Consider the following 26817-nt stretch of genomic DNA (forward strand, 5'->3'; position numbering starts at 1 on the left):
GTCTCAGCTCAACCTAAGCAAATTGAGGAGGCCGTAAAGCCTGCTACTCACATTAGTAGCCTAATGCAGAAGGTGGGCCCCGGCTGGGGACGACTCTCACAATGAGAGGAGGCATACTAGGATCACTGACTGCCAGTCTTAAGCTGGAGAGGTTTACCAAGGGTAGCTTACTCCGAGCTACGGCATGCTAGGAGGCGGAAACCTACAGCAGAACCGCCCCTGTCTGAAGACATACTCGTAAAGTATTAGTCTAGGCTGGATATCGGGGCGGCCCAAAAAGAAGGGCCAACACACACACATTCATGACCATACTGGAGCTCAAGGGAGTGGAAACTTCAGCCTAACAACTCTAAAGAAAGGCTTCAAATAGAGACTCTCAACAAGAGGAAGCTAGCTCACTCACCACAGGGTAATGCCAAAGCGGCCCAGAGAGGGCTGACATCTACAGTCATGATCTATCTGGAGCTTGGGGGAGTGGAGGCTTCAGCATATCACCTTTTACACTCTTAGCAAGAGGAAACCACTTCACTTGACCTAGGGAAGGCATCAAGGGGGCCTAACAATCGCCATACACCTCATTTTTGCCATGCACTATAGGCTATGGATTCAAAAATCAGTAAACAAATGAAACAAGCTATTTCGGACACAGCAACAGAGTCAACACCAAGAGTCGATTCCTGTGCTGGAGTCGACCCCGACTCTGGGGCTATTCAGAGTCGAGGAATCGACTCTTTTGGAGTCGACTCCCAATCACTACAAATGACCCTTAACATTGAAGACTTTACTTGCTATTGATTTAATTACAAATATGTGAAAGATTACATTTTTAATTTGACTCAAACTTTTAGCAATAAATTGATATTGAATGAATTACATTTAATTTTGATTGCTTCTTTTACTTAAACTGATTCTTGAAATATAATTTTTACACATTTATACCCATGTGTCCACATTTTATATAATTGGTAAAACACACTGACTTTAAATGTGTTTCACTTCGGACACATGAACTCATACAACCTTTTTAACATGTTTGTTTGTATCATATTTGTCAATGTTTTTTAATAATAATAATAATAATAAAGATTATCTGATAAAAAATAGTTGGATTTCTATGCACTTCTGTGATTGTAGACAATGCAGCGTCCGAACAGGACTTTTATTTTGGAGTGACGGTATGACGTCATAAGACTGCGCCGCGTTCGTGCAGCTGTTGTGATTCTGCTGAAGAAAGGTTTGTTTTAAGAATTTAAGCTGTTTTAATCGATAGAAACAGTTCAGTGATTTATAGTTGTGTTATTTTTTATTACAAGCGATGTGAAATTAGTTTATTTACTATTTAATGTAACATTGTGATTCTTTATCTAACTGTAATGAAGGATATTTGTGTGAGTAAAGCTCATCCACTGATGAGAAACAGTAAACCTGCGTCTCATTTCTCTCTCTATATATATCATAAATCAGTTTATCATGAACACGAGTTCAGTCCGAGTCAACTCCGAGTCAATTGAATCAATTACTTTGAGAAATGATTCAGTGAATCACGACACGTGCTGCTCAAACAGTGAACATGAACGAGAACAAACACTAACTAATCATGTTTTCATCAAAGACCATTTATATATATAATCTATAATTCATTAAATTCCAAATGTAGATCATAAATGCCTAAATATGAAGTGTTTATTCATTTGTAGCAATAGTTTTGAGTGTTTTTTTTGTCTAACTAGGTTATTGAAGACCAATAACTCTGTTTAATTATTCTCATTTTAAAGATGGAGTTTATTAAAGAGGAGACTGAAGACATAAAGATTGAAGAAACATTCAGAGTGAAACATGAAGATACTGAGGAACAAACAGGTTGGTTTTACTCTCACAGCTGAACTCAGTCATTTGATCATTATTAAAATGTCCAGCTCTACAGAAATAGAGAATATACAGAAGTATAATCTTACAGAGAATATTACAGAAGTAGCTAAAACAAAACAATTATTTTCTGCAACATTAAACCCAATATCTACTTCTGAATAGAGAACAATGGAAAAGTAAGTTATTTTTTTTTCTATTCATGCTCAAAAGTGCTGTACTAACATTTTAACATTCCTGAACATAAATAGCAGTAATTGAACATTAAATCAAGCAATAAATAAGTCCTAATTGAAACATTTTACATCAATAACCATTTCATGTGTTTGTGCCATGTGGAGGAAAGTCAGCAGGGGAAGTGTGTAAAACATTTTGAAGTAGAACGGAGTGAACTGATAATATTTGATGAAACCGGTGAACAATATTTACCTTGTCATTTATGGTTCAGGTGTAGGTTAGAAATCAATAAGTACTGGCAGATTGAGGCTAGAGGTGAAATGGTATGAAAGTTACATAATGTGACAAAATTATCATGGATATCATTTACATGTACAAATGTCTAAAATTGCTATTTTTGTTGTTGTTGGCACCGATATCCTCATGGGCAGTCCCACCTTACTTCCTGTCCACTCTCTACGGTCCAGTCACAATAAAGGCACCAAAAATTAAATCTTTAAAATTGTTATTTTTGCAGTGGGTGTTGATGCTCCATGTGTGTTTTGCTCCTCATTTTGCCTCTGTTGTGCTTGGCTCTGTTAATCGCTGCTTGCAAATATATTTATTTTTTGTTATTGCCATTTAATCAAGCTACTTGTTCAGGGACCTGGTCAGGCAAGTACAATTCTCTTTTACCTGTTAAAAAATTCACTTGTCCCGTACAAGAGGATCTTTAGGAATAGGTGGATTTTTATACTGAGATTAGCTCATATATGATCCTCCAGGTCATGTCTGCTCTCCACCACTGGCTAAATTTCTTCTGCTTCACTTCAGACATATCCTTGCAAACTAGAGTTGTCAAAAGTACACACTTTGGTACCATGTCGGTACTGAAATTTAAAAAATCTGATGCTTTGAGCGCTGTTGAGCGGATTCATAAATACTTCTGATTGGCCATTGTGTTGACACGCCCATCAGATATGTCTGTGATTGGATACAATGATCAACACATGGCAGTGTTTGAATTTGAAAGCGGGAGCGTTTGAAAGCAGCCGTCTATCAGTGGACTGGTCCGCAATAGATGCCTGCTTTCAAACGCTCCTGTGTGTATCTGTGTAAGCGCTCGGTGAAGAGCTTCATTGATGATTATTTACCATGTTTTTACAGCGTTGATCATTGAAGCCAATCACAGACATATCCAATGAGCCGAGAACACGATGGCCAATCAGAGGTGTTTACGAATCTGCTCTACAGCTCTCAAAGTGTCACATTTTTAAAGTTTTTTGTATGGACTAGGTACAGATGTCGGTACTTTTGACAACTCTATTGCAAACTTCTCCCCTCGGATGAACCCCCACCTATAATTTAGGCAGCTCCCGCTCCCACAAGACTTAAGACTACATTCACACTGTCAGTCCAAATCCGATTATTTGCGTATCCGATTGGAATCTGATCTGAAGTTTTTGATGTCCACACTGTGTATCACAGCTGTTCAGATCCGATTTTATTTGTACATGCCACTCTTTCATCCTACTTTTCACTCTTTCATCTGTACATGCTTACTGTTTCATCCTGTCAAAGAATGATTAACCGAGAGCCAATAGCGTTCGAGTATGAGATGTAACGGAGCATGTGATTTGTTGAATTCAGTGAACAAATATGCCCTTCTGCCCTGAACGAGAGAGATCTCGTTCGTGAACGAGTTGAACGAACTGGTACATGTCATTCGTGAACGAAATTAACCAGTTGTTGAATGATACTGATGGCGAACAATTAGAGCTCGGCTCGTGTAGTTTGGCATATCTGCAGCAAAGAAAGACATTTACACTTTACCATTGTAATGAAAATGGTGTAACGCAAGCTGATGGTTAAATAATGATTACTGTAAGCACTGGTTTTGTGTGCATTTTGTATTTATTTTTTATTGTTATCGTAGATGTTTTATGTTTTAACAGTTTTCTTCTTTTAAATAAAATGACTTCATTATGTTTGAGTCAAGTCACGCACTTCTCTAAAAACTGTAAAACAAACAAAGAAATGTGACAGCATTGGTAGATCTCATTTGCATCACGTCAGCAAATAGCATTCCAGTTCGGGCTGTGAAGGGGCATGTGATTAGGCATGTGATTGGTGTGATCTACTGAACGAATACGCCCATCACTGACCGAGTTGCTGTTTTGAGTCTGAAGCAGAGAGAGATCTCATTCGTGAACAAAATGACTGAACTGTTCGTGAACGAAATGAATGAGTGTACCCGGTAGGTCGGTCATTTAGCACATGAGTCAATCTCGTTCAACAATCAGCAGAAAGCGGATGCAAAGCGCAGTTATAGTACTGTGCACATACGCTCGTTAATATATTTATATTTAATTTACAGAACTCCACGTTTAACATAATCCCAGATTTATGAATGTGTAAATGTCTGACCAAACAATTAAAATGTTAATTATGCAAGAAAACCTTGTGCTTTGGTGATCTAAACCACTTATTTTATTTATTTAATGAGTTGGGTGTAGATTAGGAACACATTTTAATAAAAATTGTTTTGTAACAAGTAAATACGTTCGTTAAATTAACACATAAGACACTCTTTTTCGCCAGCTGCTGGCGTATTTATGTAATATGAAGAAATGGTCACTGAACGAATATTTTTTGGTGAACGAACTGGAAAGAATCAAAATTTCCACCACTAGCAGCCACATTGGACTCCTGCATCTTCTGAGGCAGCGGAAGAACCGTAGGAGGCTGGGATGAACGGCTTTATTCTGCGCTGTCGTCTCCGCCAGTCTCAAAACATGTCTCCATTATATTGTTATTCTGCTTGTCCGGCACTTTGCAACAACACAACCTTGTTTCTGCAGTGACTTTAAGCATGTTTCCTATAACAACGTCTGACGTGTATGTTTTACGTGGCGTGAGAAAGTCACATAAACCATGTGAAATCCGATCAGAGCAGTCAGAAATGGATTTACAGAAATTAGATTTTTGAATAGGATTTTAAACCACATATGAACGTAGTTCAAAACGGTTTTGTATAAATCGCATTTCATGCGATTATTTATTGATTTTATTTTTTTGCAGTTCACACTTGCTAAATTTGATCAGATTTCAATCAGATATGCACAAAAATTGGACCTGAACTGACAGTGTGAACGTAGCCCAAGACTTTGATGCTAAATTACGAACAGATGTTTGATATCACGATTGGTGTTGCCATGGTGTGGGATTTATTTGGAAAAAAAGAGAAAGATTTAGATCACATTGGGGTTGTATGTTTAGTCATGGGAGCTGATCAATTGTGGTTCATGGTCATTGTAAAAAAAAAAAAAAAAAAAAAAAAAAACAAGGTACACACATCCAAAGCGTCTTGGCCAGGTGCAAGATCAAGTATTTACAGTATTTTCTGGAACATAAGTTGCATCTGACTACAAGTAGATTTCAAGCAATCGAGAGCTTAGAGAGTTACATTTAAAGTAGCTAGACAGATTCTGCCAGTACTGGGCACTCATTCAATGTAAACAGTGATAGACTTTATTTCTGTCAGACATCTACAGAAGGTCTTATTAATAATAGTTTGGTTTGTACTCACCGTTGTAGTGACAAGTGTTTGCTTTAGATTGGGCTCTTGAAATTGGGGATTTATGTTTGCTGTCTTTTTAACCAAAACATATAATTTATTGGAGAAGTCATAAACAAAGTTGATCTGGTGATATAAATTTTTATTATCATAGGGTAGTTTCAAAAATATATATTATTGATCATAAGTGGTTACTTAATATTCTTTTTATTTTTCATTGTCAATACTGGTTTGCTTGATTATTCATTCTGAATTTTGATTTTTAAATATATTTAGGATAAAAATGCTCAGACACACACAGACATCAAGAATCAGCATATGAATCTCAACAAATGGTGACGTATGGCTCTCATCATGCGTTGTGGCATGAAGTATATCACCATTTTTGAGATTCATATGCTGATCCTTGACATCTGTGTGTATTCAGATGGCGTCCATTTAAAAAAAAAAAAAAAACAATTATGTGAAGTTATTAATATTTTTCAAGTTGTGATCACCAGTGATGAATATCAAGATGTGCAGTCACAGGGCTACTGTAATCTATCATGAGCAGTTCTTAAAACATAACTTATATAATCAGAAACTAGACTCTGAATAAGATCAGTCACATGATGATTACATCCTTATCATCAAGCCAACATCATCTTATCACATTTTCTCTTAGTGTTCTTGCCATAACAAACATAGTTAAAACAGCCTTAGTAATGTTAAAAAGTCAAGAGTCAAACTGCCTAAATAAAGCAAGCACTAACCACCATAATGGTGACTTCAATCAGAACTTATTTTCATAAGACATCAACATCTAAACCTCTGTTAATTCTCAATAAGAACTGCTGTAGATGTATATCAGAAATATACTAAATCTAGTTATTAAGAAGTGAAGCTGGTAATGCTGTTTGTGGAGTTGTTTAATCAGATCTTGAGAGATTTAATGTCTTTTATATTCAGTTGATTTCATCTACGGCTGTGGCTGAAGTCTGTTGTAGTTCTTGTGTTTCTCTGTCCTTCAGTGATTCTGCTTGTTAACAGCAGGTGTTCATCACTAATGCTCAATCATCACTTAATTATCTACTTAACTTCAACACTGATTCAGTGTTTCTTTTTCACACTCTGAATGTTGACTCATATAAACCTCAATCTTTTTATTAACACTTTAATGTGGCTAAGTTTCATTTAAAAATGGCAACATTTTGAACAATAAGCTGAGAAAATCAAGATTTTTTTTTTTTAAAGACCATGTCTGCATCGGATTCATAGATCACGTCCATCAACCCCCCAAATCTTGCATGTTATATCTTGATACCATATATATATATATATATATATATATCTTACACCTCTTCATGGGTTCAACATGTCATTCAGTAACGTTAAAAAACTTAATTAAAGATTTTTATGTGGATTAATGTTTTATGATTGCATTCACTTGATCTTGCATGTACTTGATCAAAGCTTTTATCATTTGTTTCTGCTTCTTCATCTGATCTTGATTTGGAGGTTTTGTACTGATTCAGATGAGTAAGAGCACCCCTACCGTATATGTTTTATAACAAAGTTCGGGAGGATCAGGTTCAGATAATTAAACTAATTAGCTCAGGTGGAGAGCATTCATTTAATCAATGCAAACCAATGACAAGAAGTATAAATACAGCAGACTAACCTCTGTTCATCTGACAGTTCATCAGCATCCCTCCTCCACACCATCTCCTCACTTCAGTTCTATCTACTTTTACCACAACTTGGGGGAGTACTCTGGGTTCGGGCCAAAATATATCCAAACTCTGAGCCCTCCCCCCGGACAGCATGCCAAATACGCATAACTATGTTTCATACACTTATATGTAAATGTGAACTCGTGAAATAAGTGAAACATGGACTGCTGGAAAATTCTGTCAATGGCGGGAAAGCGTGGTGTCATAAATTACAGAAAATCTCATCACACAGAGCATACTAAAATTGAAGCCACATTGTTTCTAGGAGTCCAGCTACGACACTGGAGGATACTCAAAATCCTGCCGTGCCACTCACACAGTTTTCCATTAAATTACATTACATTAGTCTAACTCATTGTTATTATATTGTACTCATGCATCAACTCCACTTTGCCAGTTTGGTGATTATTCACTGAATGATGCATTCGGTGACCTATATGCGGCACGGCTCGACTCCAAGTCCTGTGCGCTAAAGAAATCTAAACCAGACTGGACCAAGGACAAAAAAAAAGCTACTCTTTTCTCAATTCAAGTGCATAGTGGAAGTGATAAAATTATGAAAACGCTGTGGTTCTTCCAATTTTATTTTTTACAATACACACTGTTTCACGTCATACTTTTAACAGGCTTATTGCGATTGCTAAAAATACACATTGGTACTTCCTCTTCCTGACTTAACATGAAATCATCCATTGTGTTTGAGTTCAGCAGATGACTTAAGGGACCTGTTTTGATCCCTTAATTTTTTTAGGACTAAATGATTACTAAGGACTTTGTTGCAATGCATAACAGAACTTAAGGGAACACTCAAGCAATTAAGGGAAATACTAGTGAAAGCCTTAAGGTTTATTTCTTGCAACCCATGTTTCACTAAGGGTACCCTTAACCTTTGTAACTAAGGGTTTTCTTAACTTAAGGGCTTTCATGCAACTGGGCCCAGGAATAGTAGTTTGCGATTAAAGCTGTAAAATCCTCCATCAATGTCAGCACTCTTCTAACAAGCTGATGATCTTCAGCAGATGTTATAAGTAAAGGGGACATACAAAATGTGCAGTGGTGGGTCCCTTTGGACCAGGTTTGAAAACCACTGGTGCATTGAGTATCGGCAGAGTTTAGCTCCATCCTTGAACATCCTCAAACACACCAGCAAAATTTATCCCAACCCCAAAATTTAACCCTTATTCTTCAGGGATGCTTGAAAATTACAGGTAGGTGTATTTGATTAAGGATTAAACTTACTCTGCAAGACGGTGGCCCTTCAGGACCAAAGCTGCCCATTCCTGATCCATAGGATTGGATAGGGTATAGAGCATACATGTTGTTGGTTTTGATGCATTAAATGTCTAAATTGTTTTATGTCTATTTTTGCCCTAGACCAAATGGCACTGAAAGAGGCGAGTCATGAACTTAATGGAAAGGAAGAAGAGAAAGAACATTATGATAAACATCACGATTTCATGACTGGGGAAAGATCGACACAGGCTAAAAAGTCTTCCTCACGAAAAAGAGCTCAAAAGACAGGAACTAAAAGTTATTTCACCTGCCAACAGTGTGGAAAAAATTTTGATCAACATAGAAACCTTCAAGTCCACTTGAGAGTTCACACTAGAGGGAGCTCCTTCACTTGCCAACAGTGTGGAAAGAGTTTCACACATAAAGGAAACCTTAAAGACCACATGAGAATTCATACTGGAGAAAAGCCTCACACCTGCAAACAATGTGGGAAGAGTTTCAGTCAAAAAGGAAGCCTTACAGTCCACGTGAGAATTCACACTGGAGAAAAGCCTTTCACCTGCCAACAGTGTGGACAGAGTTTCACTGTAAAAGGAAACCTTAAAGACCACATGAGAATTCACACTCAAGAGAAACCTTTCACCTGCCAGCAATGTGGACAGAGTTTCAGTCAAAAAGGAAACCTTGTAGTCCACATGAGAATTCACACTGGAGAGAGCCCATTCGCCTGCCAACAGTGTGGACAGAGTTTCACTGTAAAAGGAAACCTTAAAGACCACATGAGAATTCACACTGGTGAGAAACCTTTCACCTGCCAGCAATGTGGAAAGAGTTTCACATATAAAGGAAGTCTTAAAGTCCACATGAGAACTCACACTGGAGAAAAGCCTTACACCTGCCAACAGTGTGGACAGAGTTTCAGTGAGAAAGGAAACCTTATAACCCACATGAGAACTCACACTGGAGAGAAACCTTACAGCTGCACTCTGTGCGGGAATGGATTCACACGGGAACCAAGCCTCAGGGAACACATGAATATTCACACTGGAGAGAAGCCATTTACATGTGGTCAGTGTGGAAAGAGTTTCACACATAAATTGACCCTTTATTACCACATGAAAATTCATACTGGAGAGAAGCCATTCATATGTGATAAGTGTGGAAAGAGTTTCAGATTTAAATGTGACCTTAAGTGCCACATGAGGATTCACTCGAAAGAGAGCTGTTTTGGAAGTCGTCACTGTGGAAAGAGCAGAGGTGTAAAGAGTACCTGAAAACCATTCTTGAGTAAAAGTACAGATACCTTACAGCGAAAATGACTCCATTACAAGTTAAAAGTGACCAATTCTAATACAACTTGAGTAAAGGTCTTAGAGTATCTGATTTTAACTGTACTGAAGTATTTTACTCATGCAGAATTTAGGCTCAAAGATGCACTAGTCCTCAACACCTGAGAGACATGCCAGTGAAAATAAACAATTGATTTGATTGATGAGAAATCATGTTTATTTTCTAAAATCAAAATTAAAAACTGAATACCTCAACATTGCAATAAATCAAGGTTGACACAACAGCCTCTCAAAAGTCTACAAACTCTCAAGTCTCATTTAAGCTCAACTGCACAAAAAGGCCATAAGTAAACTTTCATAAATAAAATAATATTACGTAGTTAAATTCAACTTGCACTGGATGTGTTGGTTTCAGCCTCATCATCAGTATAGCCAAGTCTGTGGTTTTCCCGTGAAATTGGGCTACTTTTACACCGTTGCCGCGGGTTGTTTTGCATATCCGTGGGTTGAAGCAACCCCAAATAACATGATATTTAGCCCCTGTAATGCATTTTTTATCTGGGGAGCCCCACCAAAAACACAGATTTTAACCCCAGAATTTTTTTCTCGTGGGACCCGTCATATGCGATTGGGCTAGTTTTGAGTAGCAATTGGGCGGGTTTTGTTGTGAAAACCTGGCAACCCTGCTCATCACCAGTGCAGTCATGACCTCATCTCTTATATCAAACACCTGCGATTCACAACTATCTACTAATGCACTCGCATTCATGTAAAGTATAAGTTTGGGTGAGTACAGGCAAAACACACAAGATATAGTACCTTCAATGCCTTCTTTATAGCAGAAACAAACTGCTGCAGAAAAAGTTAGGTGCCATGCAAAATGTAATGTGTACGTTCATTGCATTAGTCATCACAAATGTATAGGAGTAAAAAGTACATTTACTTGTTCAAAAATGTTGTCAAGTACAGAGTAAAAGTTGCTTATATCTCTGATACAGTAGCCAAAAATATACTGAAGTACAGTAACTCATTACTGTACATTTACTCAAATACTTCACACCACTGGGAAAGAGTTTCACAGACAGGAAAACTACAAGAATTATGTAATAATTCACACCAGAGAGAAGTTTCCATATCAAAGACCTGTGCCTGTATGCATAAAACTTCTCAGTTTTCACTTATGTGTCAAAAAATTCTTAGTAATGTAGGACTTTTCTAAGAGTAGGAGACTTTTATAAAGAAGCTAAAAACAATTTTCAGTAAAGTCTAAGACTAATTCTTGAGTGCTGACTGAGGTGGCACTTAAATGTTGTGAACTCAAAATGGCCGCCCTCAACCTCTGAATCAGCCAATAGTAAGCCTGCAAGGGTTAAGTCACTGCAGCATGACAACAATTATTTAATGCAATTATAATGAAATCATTAATGAATTTATTTTAAAAAATTGCTTTGCATTGTGCAAAATTCTCCCAAATTAGTACTGATGCTGTGGAATCACTTTCTATTGATTTATGTCTCCTCATTTACAGTTGGATTGATGATGCTAACATGAGTTTCATCAATGGTTCTAACAACTCCAGGAAAGCCCGAAATCCTAATCAAAAACGGCTTCCTTTTGCCACATGGTTTGGTGGTCAGTTTGAAAGTCAATGAACTGTCAAACAGTAGTGGCCAAAAATGATGTTTGGCTTAGGAAAATTTACATATTCACCCTTTATTCAAATATTATTAAAAATGTCTTAAAGGGGTGGTTGATTATGATTTGATATTTTTAACTTTAGTTAGTGTGTAATGTTGCTCAAAGTTCAATGCCAAGGAAGATATTTTCTTTTAAAGAATTCTCTGTTTAAGGACTACAACAAACGGCTGGTAGGGACAACAACGAATTTCTTCCCGGGTAAGTGACATCACTAACCCTATAATTTACATAAACACCGCCCCCGAGAACACACAACAAAGGGGGTGACCATGTTATTGCAATACAGTACGTAACAAAAATGCAATAGCATGTCAAAAAAGCAAGATGACAACATAAGTTATATCTGTAATTAAACTAAACTATCATATCTTCATGCAACATATATTCTCTGACTCCGTAAGCATCTTACAACAGCTCCCACAGAAGCAATTTATAGATTATCATGACAGAATATGCTAATCAATGACTTTAAGATATCCCACATCAGCTACATAAAATAAGCAACTAACCATTCAGAAACATCCTGTTACATTCTACATGTTGTCACTTCTTGAGTCTCTCCATCATTGTCTGACTCTTTTCTGTGTCTGACATTTTCAGTGAGTCTTTCTGAGGTAATCGGTGCTGTTAACAATATGTGCTAACACAAGCTCTTGAAACACCGCCCTCTGCTTAGGAGCAGCAGCTCATTTGCATTTAAAGGGACGCACACAAAAACGTGACAAAAGTGACAAATTTAACATGCTACAAAAAATGATCTGTAGGGTATTTTGAGCTAAAACTTCACATACACACTCTGGGGACATCAGAGACTTATTTTACATCTTGTAAAAGTGACATTATGACCCCTTTAAGCAACATCACATGAGCAAGCTAATTAAGGCCCAGGTATATTCTTGAATATATTACAAATGTGATATTATGGAACAGTGCAACAAATAAGAATGTTATTTTATTCATTTTATTATAATTTTTTACATTTTTAATACATTTTTTGAATATAAATGTTAAAGTTGCCTCAGATTATAAAATTGAATTTACCTTGGCATAGTTGAATAATTAGAGTTCTGTACATGGAAATGACATACAGTTAGTCTCAAACACCATTGTTTCCTCCTTCTTATGTAAATCTCATTTGTTTAAAAGACCTCTGAAGAACAGGCGAATCTCAACATAACACCGACTGTGACGCAACAGTCAGGATCATTAATATGTACGCCCCCAGCCCATGTTCAAGGCATTAGACAAGCCAGTATTAACGTCTGGAGCAGCACAGCCAAATCAACAGACCTTCTGCAGGTAAGCAAGCAAGGACAATAGCGAAAATGGTGATGGAACGATAATAACTGTTCATGATATCATGATATTTTTAGCGATATTTGTAAATTGTCTTACTAAATGTTTCGTTAGCATGTTAGCATGCTGCTAATGTACTGTTAAATGTGGTTAGAGTTACCATTGTTTCTTACTGTATTCACGGAGACCAGAGCCATGTTGTCATTTTCATTTTTAAACACTTGCAGTCTGTATAATTCATAAACGCATCTTCATTCTTTATAAATCTCTACAAGTGTGTAGCTTTAGCCCCGTTAGCCGCAGCATACTATCAAACTCATTCAGAATCAAATGTAAACATCCAAATAAATACCATACTTACGTGATCTGATATGCTGCATCACAAACAGTTTGTAAAGATCCATTTTGAGAGTTATATTAGCTGTGTGAACTTTGTTTATGCAATTGGGGACGGGGAGCACGAGCATTTAAAGGGGACACGCACTGAATCGGCGCATTTTTAATTACACCCCAAAATAGGCAGTTAAAACATGGTATAATAAAAAAATCTATGGGATATTTTGAACTGAAACTTCACACACATTCTGGGGACACCTTAGACTAATATTACACCTTCTAGGGATCTAGGGTTCTAGGGGACCTTTAAAACCCTTTGACATCTCCCCCACAGACTTTATTACAACTTAAAGTCGGCATGAAATCAAAATTGACCCTATTTACTTTGTTAGTGCACATTACTAGTCTTGTGGTGAACAATTCACCCGTGCAAGTTAGGAAAAAAAAAATTGTCGCAGTAATCTAATCAAAATCTGAAAAGTAACTTCCGGTCTGGAATGGCGTTCCTTCTCTGATGACGTCAGTTTGACGGCTTGGGTTGAAAACGCTTAAACCACTCCCTCCAACCGTTAGTCTGCTATGAGCGAGAGATGGAGAGGAGGAGCACCAAAGTAAAACCCTGCTCTCTATTCAATATTCCCTTTCATTTGGAAATACGTCACAACACTGGAGAAAAGTCGTTTGCAACTTCCAGTTCACAGGGACTTTAAATAGAAACATGTCACTCTGTCCAAACATTTAAGGGATTAAAAGTCATCAAGTGATTAATTTTAAAAGAACACTCCACTATAGGCTCATTTTCCAACTCCCCTAGAGTTAAACAGTTGAGTTTTACCATTTTCAAATCCATTCAGCTGATCTCCGGGTCTGGCAGTAGCACTTTTAGCATAGCTTAGCATAGTTCATTGAATCTGATTAGACCGTTAGCATCTCGCTCAAAAATGACCAAAGAGTTTCGACATCTCTTATAGCAACAACAGTGTTGCCAAATTAAGATAATTGCTATAGTGCTGCATGCCAAAAGCAAAGGCATTATTGAAATTCTTTTATTACAATAGAATAAGTATAGAATCTTAATTTCATCAGGGCCATTTTCTAGCCAGAAGCAGAGCAAGCAGTTTCTTAAGGACGCCACCAGCCGAAATGAAGACCAATGAGTGCTGCAACGCCTCCATCTGATTTTTATCTAACAGGAAACTACATCATTTATTAATTTTATTTGTAGTTATTTAGTTTTATTTTCAATATTTAATCAGGTTAGGCTTTATTGGTGACAGTGGAGATTGTTGTCAGGGAAACATTTATACAGATTTGGAGAGCTGGAGATGGCCATGATTATTTGGATTAAGCTTTTCCTGGTGAAAATGTCAAAGCCATCAGAGGTCAGTATTGTACAAATGAAAAAAGAGAGGATGAAAAAGGAAAGAAAAAAATATAGAGGTATGTGACTAATTAAGTGTAGTGTTAGTTCTGGCAGGTCACGCTCACATCAGCTGACACTCAGCTGATTCACATTGACCTATAGCAGTGGTTCCCAACCTTTTTTTACGCCAAAACCCCCCTCCTCTCCGAATCTCAACTGCACGGCCCACCTCCCCCCCTTTTTTAAATAAAAAAAAAAACATTTGTACTGTTGTGCTATATACTTTTCAACCCCATGTTACTATTTCTTTAAAGAAGAAACTCAAGATAGATTTAAACTTTCGGAGTACTTATTTGCAAACATACTTTGCAGACATTCTTTACAACTTAAAAGTATTTACTCTGCTAAATAATACAGTAACTTAAACAAATAAGCACAAGTCAACCTGCCATACCAAATAAGACCACAGGGGGATACCAAAGGACTGAATTCAAAATTATACACATATAACACCACTGATGCTCACAAAACTTCTCCAAAACATGCTTGTTCGGTGAGCATCCATTATAAAACACTCACAATAGCCTACATTAATTTTGACAACTACGCGAAAATATTGAACTGTGTTCATGCAGACATATGATGTTATAGCGTTCAGTGAGTCGAGAGCGCAAATGTACGGTTTGTTTGCACATAATAACGGACTCGCACATGCCTTATGAACGACTCCTGTATGTCACTGTAATCATCTTTACCTTCATTACAATCGTCATCCATCAAAACCTTTTTAGCGACACTGGTTTTCTTTTTCCAACTGAGAGAGTTTGCGTTTTGAGCCACCATTCAGTCTGTATTTCACAGCAGCATGATGAGAAACGGCCTGGGCTGATCCGAAACAATCACAGAATACGTAGCTACGAGAGAGGTGGTGCCTTGTTTTAAATGTATTTAATTAATTTATCTTTTTTTCATAATTAAATTAATGAATTCACTTAATTTATTTAAATATATTAATATATCTCACAGCCCACAGGTTGAAAACCACTGACCTATAGGAATATGACGCCTATTACTGCATTTTTATATATATATATATATATATATATATATATATATATATATATATATATATATATATATATATATATATATGGTCCATTCAGTATTATCAGCAGGAGCTAATTACCCTTCTCCATCCCCAGCTCCTCCAGTCAGGACTTGCCCTTCTGATATTCCTCTTGATCAGACTCATTTCTTCAATTATGTTGTTACATTATTTATTGTCATTAAGAAATGAATGATGTTGCAATACTTGGTTCTGTTCTGTTGCCCTTAAGCCTCGTTTACACTGCACACGTCTGCGGCGCGTTACGGCTGCGACGCGGCTACCGGATCTTATACGCGGCCACTCTAGTCAATGCTCGTGTTTACACCAGACTCGCCACGCCGCTTTGCTAAAGATAGGTGCCTCGCCTATTTTTGACGGATGCCGCGTCCAAGACGTGCAGCTCAAATACAAAATTAAGTAAAAATAATCACCCTGTGTAAACTCCTGCTCATATTTCACATCACTAGGAGGCAAGAAACTGACAACAAGAGATTCAAAGTTGGAATTTCTTTGTTCTTGTTGTCCATAACGGGACTTTTAAGTGTATTAACTTCATCTGCAAGCTACAGCAAAATAAAGTATGGCATAGCAATAAACACAATTAAACCGGACAAAATATAACCATTTAGCCATTAAAAACACGAAAAATCAAGGAAAAATCATATTTGATGATAGTGATCCTGACAGAAGTAGGGTAGAGTGGGAGAAAACACCCCCTAGATAAAGTCAACATGTTTTTGTTGTTGCAATGGACTAAGTTAACAAGCAGAAGTATTCACTGTGAAGCTTACACTGGTAACGTACCTAAGAGAAAATGGATTTCACGGTTCAGCAGTAAGAAAAAAAAAAAGGATTTTAAAGCTTGTTGTTTTACGGAACATCACAGTTATGAGAATAGTAAAACCTTTAGTTAGAGAGTACATGTTATTTAAGGAAAATATAATTATAGTTTTAGAATTACATAACTTTTTTCAAACCTAATCTTTGGGAGTAAAATGTCCCCAGCAACTTGGGATAAAATGCCCCCATCATAATTACTGTAGTTACCATGGTCTGAACATCACATCCTTTGTGTTAAATAATTTCTCATTTCTTGGGCTTCACTTTTTGACTTTCTTTGTGTCTTGGGATTTTTCCATTGTGCACATCATGTACCTATCTAGACAAAACAAGAAGTAGTAGTTCTTGGACACACTGACACTCTCACACGTAACCAGAAGTTGAAGACACACACACATTTACGCACATACATTTATTATTTGTTATTATATTTCTTGAAATGCCATATATGGTAAGGTTTGATTCTTAAGTCGTATGATTGGATGCTCAAGCCATCCTGGAGATTGTTGTTTGACCTATGTCTATAAATATGACCCTTCTTCCTGAATAAATCTGAGAATGCTTTGTACCACACTTGATCTGTGTCTGCTTGGTCATTCTCCCGAGATCTCGCGCTGCTGCTGCCACACATCACAGGGGTTGAGGCGCCTGTTTCTAAACTGATGAATGAGACTACAAATATTCTACCTATTATTGAGATTTTGATCTAACAGTTTGTTTTTCCATAACTAGGTGGTAGAATAAAAATACAGTAGTCATCATTTGAAGTGGATCAAAACTTTGCATCAAAGTTGTCCTAAAACCTTCTTCTTATGACAACTTTGATAAACTTTTGTGATCCGCTTCAAATGTTGACTACTGTATTTGGATTTCATATGTACCTTATATATACCTCAAGTTAGCATCAGCTATCTAGTTAGCTAGCCAGTTAGCAGTGTTGGGCAAGCTACTTGGAAAATGTAGTGAGTTAAGCTAACAGCTGTTCTTCACTAAATGAAGCTTCACTACACAAAAACTACATCTAAGCTATTTTTCACAATTTCATTTTTATATCGAACCAACGACATATCAAGTCAGTGCTCTCTCAGTGAGGAATAAAACTGTTGGAGAAGCAGATAAGCAGGCATAATAGTTTGGTTTAATTATTTATTCAACAACTGTTCCAAACCAATTTGGCAACAAAAATCATTATCACGTACAGGGTAAGATTTACCTCATATCGTGACATAGGCAAAAGAAATGTTTGCTGTCGGCTGGAAATCTCCTATGACCTAAACCGCTAGTTTTTAGGAAGTAAAGCCGGTCTCCAGGGAAACCAGGTCTGATCAAAGCCTGTAACTTGTTCAATGTCCTCTGACTAGGCTGTCTATGGACACAGCATTTATGTGTCTCTTGGGGAATTATGGCATCACTGACATACCTTGAAGCAGCAGGATCCTTCAGACAGCTCGTTCTCTCTGTGAATCAAGTTCTCCACACTCGTGGATTTCTCATTGCCCTCTTCACTGGTGATGCTTGGTATATTATAGTTGAGATGGAGTTTGTCCTGATGGGTTCAGGTGAATGCAGCATCACTGGCATGAGTGAAGATGTGCAGATGCTACTTAATGATCTACCAGGAGCCCCGGATGGAGAACACACGGGCAGGCAGGTTCAGGAGCTCAACAGGGGTGTGTTGTGTCAGATTGTGACCTGTTTGGTTGGCACAGCCTCCGCTCAGCTCCACACTGGATGTAGGACAGACATGCTGTCTGGGCAACCAGCTACGAGCACACACCTTACATTGTATTTTTCATTGCTGTTTGAGCTCTTGACTTTTGTACGTAGTTCATGTATTTTTGTATGTGTCCATTATTTAGACACCCTGTAGGCTCACGCTCTCTGGGTCATTCAGTAAAGCCACAGCACAGAGGAGCTCTTCCTCCAGTGGAGAGAGAAGACTAGAAGAACGGCACACTGCGTTTGATTCATTTAGGGTGCTGTTGCTTTGGTTTTGTTATTGTATATACAGTGCCGCTTGAAAGTTTGTGAACCCCTAGCAGAATCTGTGAAAAATTTTGACAAAATAAGAGAGATCATACAAAATGCATGTTATTTTTTATTTAGTACTGTCCTGATTAAGATATTTTACATAAAAAGATGTTTACATATAATCCACAAGACAAAAAAAATAGCTGAATTTATTAAAATAACCCCATTCAAAAGTTTGTGAACCATTGATTCTTAATACTGTGTGTGGTTACCTGGATGATCTACGACTGTTTTTTTTTTGTTGTGTGATGGTTGTTCATGAGTCTCTTGTTTGTCCTGAGCAGTTAAACTGAGCTCTGTTCTTCAGAAAAATCCTCCAGGTCCTGCAGATTCTTTGATTTTCCACCATCTTTTGCATATTTGAACCCTTTACAACAGTGACTGAATGATTTTGAGATCCATCTTTTCACACTGAGGGCAACTGAGGGACTCAAACACAACTATTAAAAAAGGTTCAAACATTCACTGATGCTCCAGAAGGAAACACGATGCATTAAGAGCTGGGGGGTAAAAACTTTTTGAATTTGAAGATCAAGGTAAATTGTACTTAATTTGTCTTCCAGGAAACATGAAAGTATCATCTGTTGCTTCCGAAGAGCAGTACTAAATGAAGAAAACTGATATTTAAACAAAATCCTGTTCAATAACATTACATTATTATATTTTTTTAATAGTTGTGTTTGAGTCCCTCAATTGTCCTCGGTGTGAAAAGATGGATCTCAAAATCATACAGTCACTGCTGGAAAGGGTACATAGGTTATGACATTTGTATATTAATTGTGCATTAGCCGCTACTGCTGGAACGGTCAGTTGAGGAACAAGATCAGCACATCTCAATTCTCACAAGGATGAGTTCTGTGTCCTCGCATCCTTCCAAGTTCGTTCTTTCAAGGTCACCTCGCTCTTGTCTCTGGTCGCCTCGCTTCTGGTCTGTGTGGGTTCATGTATTTTGAAGGAGGCGTGGCTTTGGATGGTGATTTGCAGAGAGTGTGGGAAGTACACTTTCAATGCTAGCAGGCTAAAGTTAGCATTTTCCCAGAACACCTACTGCACCTATATGTATATTATAATGATTCATTACATTAAGGTACAGTACAATAAGCATTTTAAAACATTGATCTTGAGTAATATAATTGTATATAGGCATTCACTTAATTGTATTATGCAAGTTATTAATTCTTGATGCTAAAAAATAATGCTTTTATATGAAATGAAAATAATGCTTTTATATGAAATATACTTTAATCACAAGCCTCAAAATAAACATTTACTCCAAAGCCAAGACCATGTGCAGCATGCATTTTTCTATATGAAAATTCAAACATTGCATTAAAAACAAGAAAGAAAGAAACAAAGAAAAAAACATCATCAGCAGCATAATTTTAAAAGAAACAATCCAAACTTATACAACAAAGAATTAAATTGAAATTTTGCCATTTTGTCATGGCATTCCTGCAAAAATAACCATGTCATGAACACAAAATGAAATACGAAGGGCTCTCTGGAAGCTTATGATTGTTCCAGGAGATTGTTGAGGGCCTTTTCCTTGTCCTCTTCATCCATTGTAAGGAAAAGAGGCTCTTCCTCTGGACTCCTGAGCAGATGTTTTGGATTACTGGGAGCTCCTTCATTACAGAATATTTAAGGAAAATCTAACTTTAGTATTTCTTATAAATGTATTATATGTTAAGATATACACACACTCATATATGTGTGTGTTTATATTTGAGACATGCCTCACTGCTGCTAAGAGCAGCTTGTTCTCCACTTGGAAGAAACTCTTGTAGGATTTCTGCACTGTTTGTGATTGGTTGTAATGATGCAATAACCAATCAGATGAGTTTAGATTAGTTACAGGTGAATTAAAAAACTGTGGATTCATGGGAGGTTTTGATCATGATTTCGCGCCATGTGCTCAGTCAGTCAGCCAGTGACTCAATACTGCCAATTCTGTCATGGAAAAGTGCAGATATGTTTTAAGTAATATTAATTTATAAGCCTTTTGTTTTTCATGTAACTAAAATAACAATGTTTTGATTTTCTTATGCATAAAAAGCATTTAACTAATTCATAAATGGTTCCTGTCTGTGCACCACCACCTACAAGGATGACCCCACACAAAACATTTACTGTATTCTTTTAATCAACATTAATCATTACAATATCACGAACAATAATGATGTTTTTAAGTTACAGGGCAAAAAGGTGCTGTCATAACTTCAACGATTATGGGAATGCTGTCTGCTATACATATATGCATTATCTTTTGTGTCAAATTCATACATTTAATCAATAAATTAAATTAGAGTTAAACGACACAATAGAGTTGATGAATTCATCAAAATTCATCTTTGCACTGCTGAGGAAATACAGAAGCAGCATCTGGAATAGCATTGTTTAATGCAGCTCACAGCGGATTAATAAAGACTTAATTAATAGCTAATTAATAAAGGACATTAATAATGCATTATTTTAAACAAAAAAGCGTTGAATAAATTTATTTTTGAAATAATTAAAAATTGAAACTACCTTAATGTGAAATTAAAACCACCACTAAGTGGCAGAAAGTTTCATTAGCTGTTTCCATCCACCTATTTTTATGTGCATTTTGGGATATTGCATAAAAAAAATAATAATAATAATAATAATAAAAAAAAAAAAAAAAAAACGCTGGATGGAAATGCAAAGATGCGCAAAAATTCTAAAAATGCACATAAAAAAAAAACGTGTATGCTTAAATGAGTAGGCCGCAGTGTGACGTCATAACATTTACACTTAATTTTTTAACACTTTTGGCCTTAATATTACTCCATATATGGTACCATTTGAAAGCTTAGATTCTCAGCTTTACATAGAATATAATGACTTATGTTTTTATGTTACACAAAGTAATAAATTAAGGCTTAAATATATAGTCGTCCCAAATCGCCCCCCTGCCGTGATGGAGGGGAAGAAATATGAATATGTATTTTATATGCATTTCACAAAACAGACAAGTCACATATCATAAGTAAGCTCTCATTCTCAGGAATTCAGCTATATAGTTTATTATAATGTTTTAACATAGTAGTTTCAATCATCTTCAAAAGAATCACACAGTGAAATATGATCACTGCGCGTCGTCTCCCTCTGAACGAAGTCCATTCTGATGGTCCTCAGAAAATGGAGAAGGAATATTTCTAAAAGGATTTACCTTAGAGGATGAGCATGACTGGTTTCACTTTCATTTTATTTCAGCTTGATCAAGCCAAGGATTGTTTATTCTAATTGCGATATGGTGTCTGAATATTAAACCGCATTAAATATGAATGCTGCAAGTTTTTTTTGTCTCAGTGTGAATTAATGGGGCAGATCGACGCACGGTTTTGTTTACTACACATAACTTACATTAGTAAATTGCCATGGCTATTCCCAAACTATATTGCTATACTGGGATGAGTGAAATCGACTGAAATACGCAATAAATACTGAAATAAAATGTGTTCGCAATCTATTAAACTGCACATTAACATTTAGGCTCCATATATAATATATAAAATACCACAGAGGTAATATGAATGTTTAGACGCTTTGCATCACAGAAATACATTATATTTTAAAGTATATTAAAATAGAAAACCATTCATTTAAATTGTAATAATATTTCACAGTATTTTTGATCAAATAAATGCAGGCTTGATGAGCATGAGCCTTCTTTCAAAAACATTAAAAATAGTAATGTGTCAAATCTTCTAACTGGTACTGTAATTTAAACTACAATAGGCCTATACAAAATTTTCTTCACATGATGTGCAATAATACGTGCATGCATGAGATCACAAAAAATCATGTTTTCTGTTAAGAGTGGACATTATATTAACGTTAATGCAATAGCTGATATGATCCTGTTATCAGCATGCTCACAGAGGGTTTTTTCATTTATCTTACAGATTTGAGAATCATAGTGACCAGATACTGGCCCACACTGGACATTCTGAATGAATATAATGATGATATCACTGACTGGAAACAGGAAAGTATTTTTTTTTTCCTCCAGTGCAAAGAAACACCAAAAACCTTGGAATGCCAGTTAAGTAATGTTCACTTATATCTTTGAACAGGATTTATTTCCAGGTAAAACTGTAAACTCAAAATGTGCCCCTCATTTATTCAAAATGTGACTCATTTATATTCTAAATAAACTACAAAAAACTACTTTGTACTTTGATTCTATAGTTTCCTCTCACATAGCCTACCTGACTGAAAGGGCTCATAATGCGGGTCATTATGTGTCTCTGTTTTCTTCTCAGGTGTGGATCACAGCATTATTCATGAAGATTCACACCTTCCCGCATACTGTCTTTGTTGACAAAATAGTGCCTTTCAAAATTTAAATCATTATATTGTTTTATATGAAGTAGACAGGATACTTTTTACATCATTTTGAAGCAAAAACTCTAGTCTACAACCTCCAATACCCAGAAGTCTTGTGACCACATATTTAATATTTGTTCTGTAGCTTTATTTCAGTATTGTTTTTTCAATAACCATGCATAACGTACATCAATCCGGACCCGAGAAGACCTGCAGTGAATCAAAAGAACCTGGGAAACACCTTTCTCCAAGCCAAGGACACCGACAAAGGAATCCCCATTTAAAGACACAAATGACAAGCACAAGTACCTCCAGATTCTAGCCGAACTAGTGCAGGTTTAGACCCTACTCTGAAGTAGGAGCTAATTTAGTTCCCCCAAAAGGAGTTCCTAGAACTAAAATCATTCCTAGTTCCTGCGGTGCGAACACGGCAAAATCCGGGTACTTCAGCCAATAGTTCTAGGAACCAGTGGTGGACGAAGTACACAAATCAAGTACTTGAGTAAAAGTACAGATACAGTATTATAAAATATGACTCAAGTGAAAGTATTTAGTGCTCCTTTTCAATTTTACTTGAGTGAAAGTACAAAAATACTTGATTTTTAATGTACTTAAGTAAAAAACTTTTACTGATTGATGAATTTTTATTTTGTAATTTTATACAGGCCACTTCTATAATTTAATTTTATATTATATATTTTATATAATCCTATTGCTCAAAATAATTATGAATGATTATGAGTTGTCAAATAGCCAGCACTTGTCAGTATGGATGGAAGATTAGTGGATGCAGAAACATAATATGCAATGTGTGTTGACAAATAATTTAAAAAACATTGCTAAATCATTGCTGCAGCAGCAGGGAAGAGGAACGTGCATGTGTTATTTTAATTTGTGTTAGAGTCACACGATTCTGGATAAAATGAGAATCAAGATTTTTATTAGTTTCTTTCAAATAGAAATCATGATTCTCCCATGATTCTGAATAGACAACTAAACAAAATTGTGTATAATTATTTACTAGAGGACAAAATATTAATTGCTGCTGTCTATTGAATTAATTAATTTTAAAAAATGGCTTTGAATGAATGATTAAATGATTCACTCATAACTATTTCACTTGTTTCATTACTGGATGAATCAATGTTTTTGAACAAATCTTTTGAATGAATCATTTAATGTCAAATACATTTTAACAGTCACTTGTCGCCCCCTAGTGGCGTAACGATGTAATCGATACAACCGTTATTTGAAGCGGCAAGTTTTAAAATGTGATTTGATCTGATTGAATCGAAATGGAGATCTGTGTAGACTCACTGATGTGGACGTGTCCGCATTAAAACATTTCAGTGGGCTTAAACAGATCGCCCTTTACAGCAGATTTAGCTCAAAAACAACTGACCTAAATATAATTTTCAGTTACAATAATTCATTCTAAAATTCAACATTAGTAGGCTGACTTACTTTTCACCATCAGTCGCGCGCACTCAGAGGATCCCCAGTTCTTGGCTAATTTTCAGTCAGACTTGTAAATTCATTCACTGGAGAGTCGCTCTGAACGGATCATTGAATCAGTGATTTGTTGACTCAAGAACAGCTGCAATACAATCAGTCCAATTCGCGAATGAATTTTTGATGTGATTTGTGAACCGATTTAACAAGATGATTGAAAAGAATCAGTTCGTGCAAGAATTGGACACCACTTTTGCGTCTCTGATCATGTGATGATTTCTTCATTTTAAAATAAGGAGTAACGATATATTTTATGAAATGTAGTGAAGTAAAAGTAAAAGTTGCTCAAAATAAAAATACTCCAGTAAAGTACAGATACTTGAAAAATGTACTTAAGTACAGTAACGAAGTAAAAATACTTCGTTACTGTCCACCACTGCTAGGAACTATGAAAAGGTTCCTCTGGTGTGAAACCCCCTATAGTGAGCTCTTGGAGTAAGGTCGTATGTGCTGAAATGGCAAGATGATCCAGGAAAAATGACCACATTTGCATCATCAGGCATCATGTATAGTCTATGAGTTGAGACCTGTCAAGAAATTCATAAGACAAATAACCACTGGTGTTTATTTCCAAACCTTTCTCAATTCATAATTTTTAGTGACTACTGAGAGGAAAACTTCTCTAAATGCTAAATCTCTAAATTATGTTAATTACAAATATACAGTCTTTAAGGGATACTTCACGACATGGTGGACTTCTACCAGACAACGCCTCCACTAACTTTAGTGAGGTTAAGCTAATGTAACAGGCTAGCCTCACTAACAACTTTGTATGTTTTTTGTATGTGGCATGTTTGTCTTTTAACCTCACGGCTGCAGCATGGGTGAATGCCCAAACCAAATTTTCCACTTTGTTGGACAATAGAGTTGATCCTGACACCCTGGAGCGTCTGATTTAATGTTATAGCTAGCTGGTAGCAATTTTACCTGAAATATGTTACTAAGTTTTTCTGCAGTCATGTCTTCTTCCCTGAGAGATACTCTTTTATTGTTTCGGAAAATGACATACTGCTCCATGTCCATGTAACACAGTCGATTACACAGTACATACTTTATTCCGTTTTTCTTTTTCTTCTTTTCTTCTAACATTCCCCAGCTCTGTCCAAATTTATATACAGGCTGTAGCCTATTGTATTGTATTTAAGTGTTTTTATGCATGTTTGGTCTGAGTTTTGTTTTGGATTTGTAGTCCAGTTAATACTCAGGGGAGTGAGAATTTCGCTGACATTCGTGGTACCGACTAAAAATTTTTCTAGACAACTTGTCGCATGTTATAATAAATTGATAATATAATAATATACTAAACCATACTTTAACATATAGACAGGCGTATTAGCCTATTCCGCACTCAAGCTCACACATAAAGCAATTGCCTCAAAGCACCGGCAAAGAGATTAAGAATGTGGCGGGGGGAAAAAAGACATTTTAATTAATTAGTAAACTAGTGCTTTCTGAGTCAGTGTCGGCTGCAAACATGAAGTTGCCGAATGTCGACGCTGACTCGCCATCTCCACATGGACACCTTTTCATAAGGACTACATAATTAGATAATATTACAAAATCGAGTGGGCGAGTTTTCTTTATATTTATTTTATTATTCATTAAAAAAAATAAATGTAAAAAAAAACTGTATTGGTTATATTTACTAGTAATTGCCTAGCTCAATGATCCAGCACCTGCATTCAAAATTGTCTGGCGCCGCCGCTCGTCATGTAAATGACCACATCCGGTCACGGAATTTCATTTCTGTTTTCTGGTGATTTTATTTTTTGTTATTCGAAATATAAAATGAAAATCAAACCATTTTTAAAATTTTGCTCATACGTTTTTGACTATGAAAAAGAAAAATACCTTGTATTTCAATTGTCAGAAAGCTGTTGGAAAGCTTCTCAAACAACAAAAATGTATTTCTTGTATGTATTTACAAAGGCTTCGCTAGTATTTTATTCAGTTATGTTTTTTCTTTTTATTCTTCTACAAACAGGCCATTGCTTCTGTATTCATTTTGACACTTTCAATTTTCAGTAAATGCACACACCTGTGAAATTTAGATTTGGTGATTATTTCTTCTTCCTTTTTGATTTTCTCTAAACAACAAACCTGACAACCACATAAAAGTACATAAGAGAACCAAAAGTCTCTTTTAAGAGCATTGCAGAATTTGAATCACTACATAGGCAGCAACTCACACAAATGACCCTTGACATTGAAGACTTTAATTGCTATTTATTTAATTACAAATATGTGAAAGATTATATTTTTAATTTGACTCAAACCTTTAGCAATAATTTGGTATTGAATGAATTACATTTAATTTTGATTGCTTCTTTTATTTAAACTGATTCTTGAAAGATAACTTTTTACACATTTTATACCCATGTTTAGACAAATTAAGTTATCCACATTTTTATATAAACACAATGACTTTAAATGTGCTTCAATTCGGA

General features: G+C 36.1%; 1 protein-coding gene across 1 annotated transcript; it reads left to right on the plus strand.

Annotated features, from left to right (window-relative positions):
• The first annotated feature begins 1177 nt into the window (after positions 1 to 1177).
• LOC127508829 (gastrula zinc finger protein XlCGF57.1-like) lies at positions 1178 to 12248 on the plus strand. The gene is made up of 3 exons (XM_051887208.1): positions 1178 to 1234; positions 1776 to 1860; positions 8686 to 12248. Exons 2-3 carry the CDS (start codon positions 1776 to 1778, stop codon positions 9816 to 9818), a joined length of 1218 nt encoding a protein of 405 aa, XP_051743168.1. The 5' UTR covers positions 1178 to 1234; the 3' UTR covers positions 9819 to 12248.
• Positions 12249 to 26817: the final 14569 nt, after the last annotated feature.

Source organism: Ctenopharyngodon idella, chromosome 3, assembly GCF_019924925.1.
Source record: "Ctenopharyngodon idella isolate HZGC_01 chromosome 3, HZGC01, whole genome shotgun sequence".
In the NCBI taxonomy this organism is placed as follows: Eukaryota; Metazoa; Chordata; class Actinopteri; order Cypriniformes; family Xenocyprididae; genus Ctenopharyngodon; species Ctenopharyngodon idella.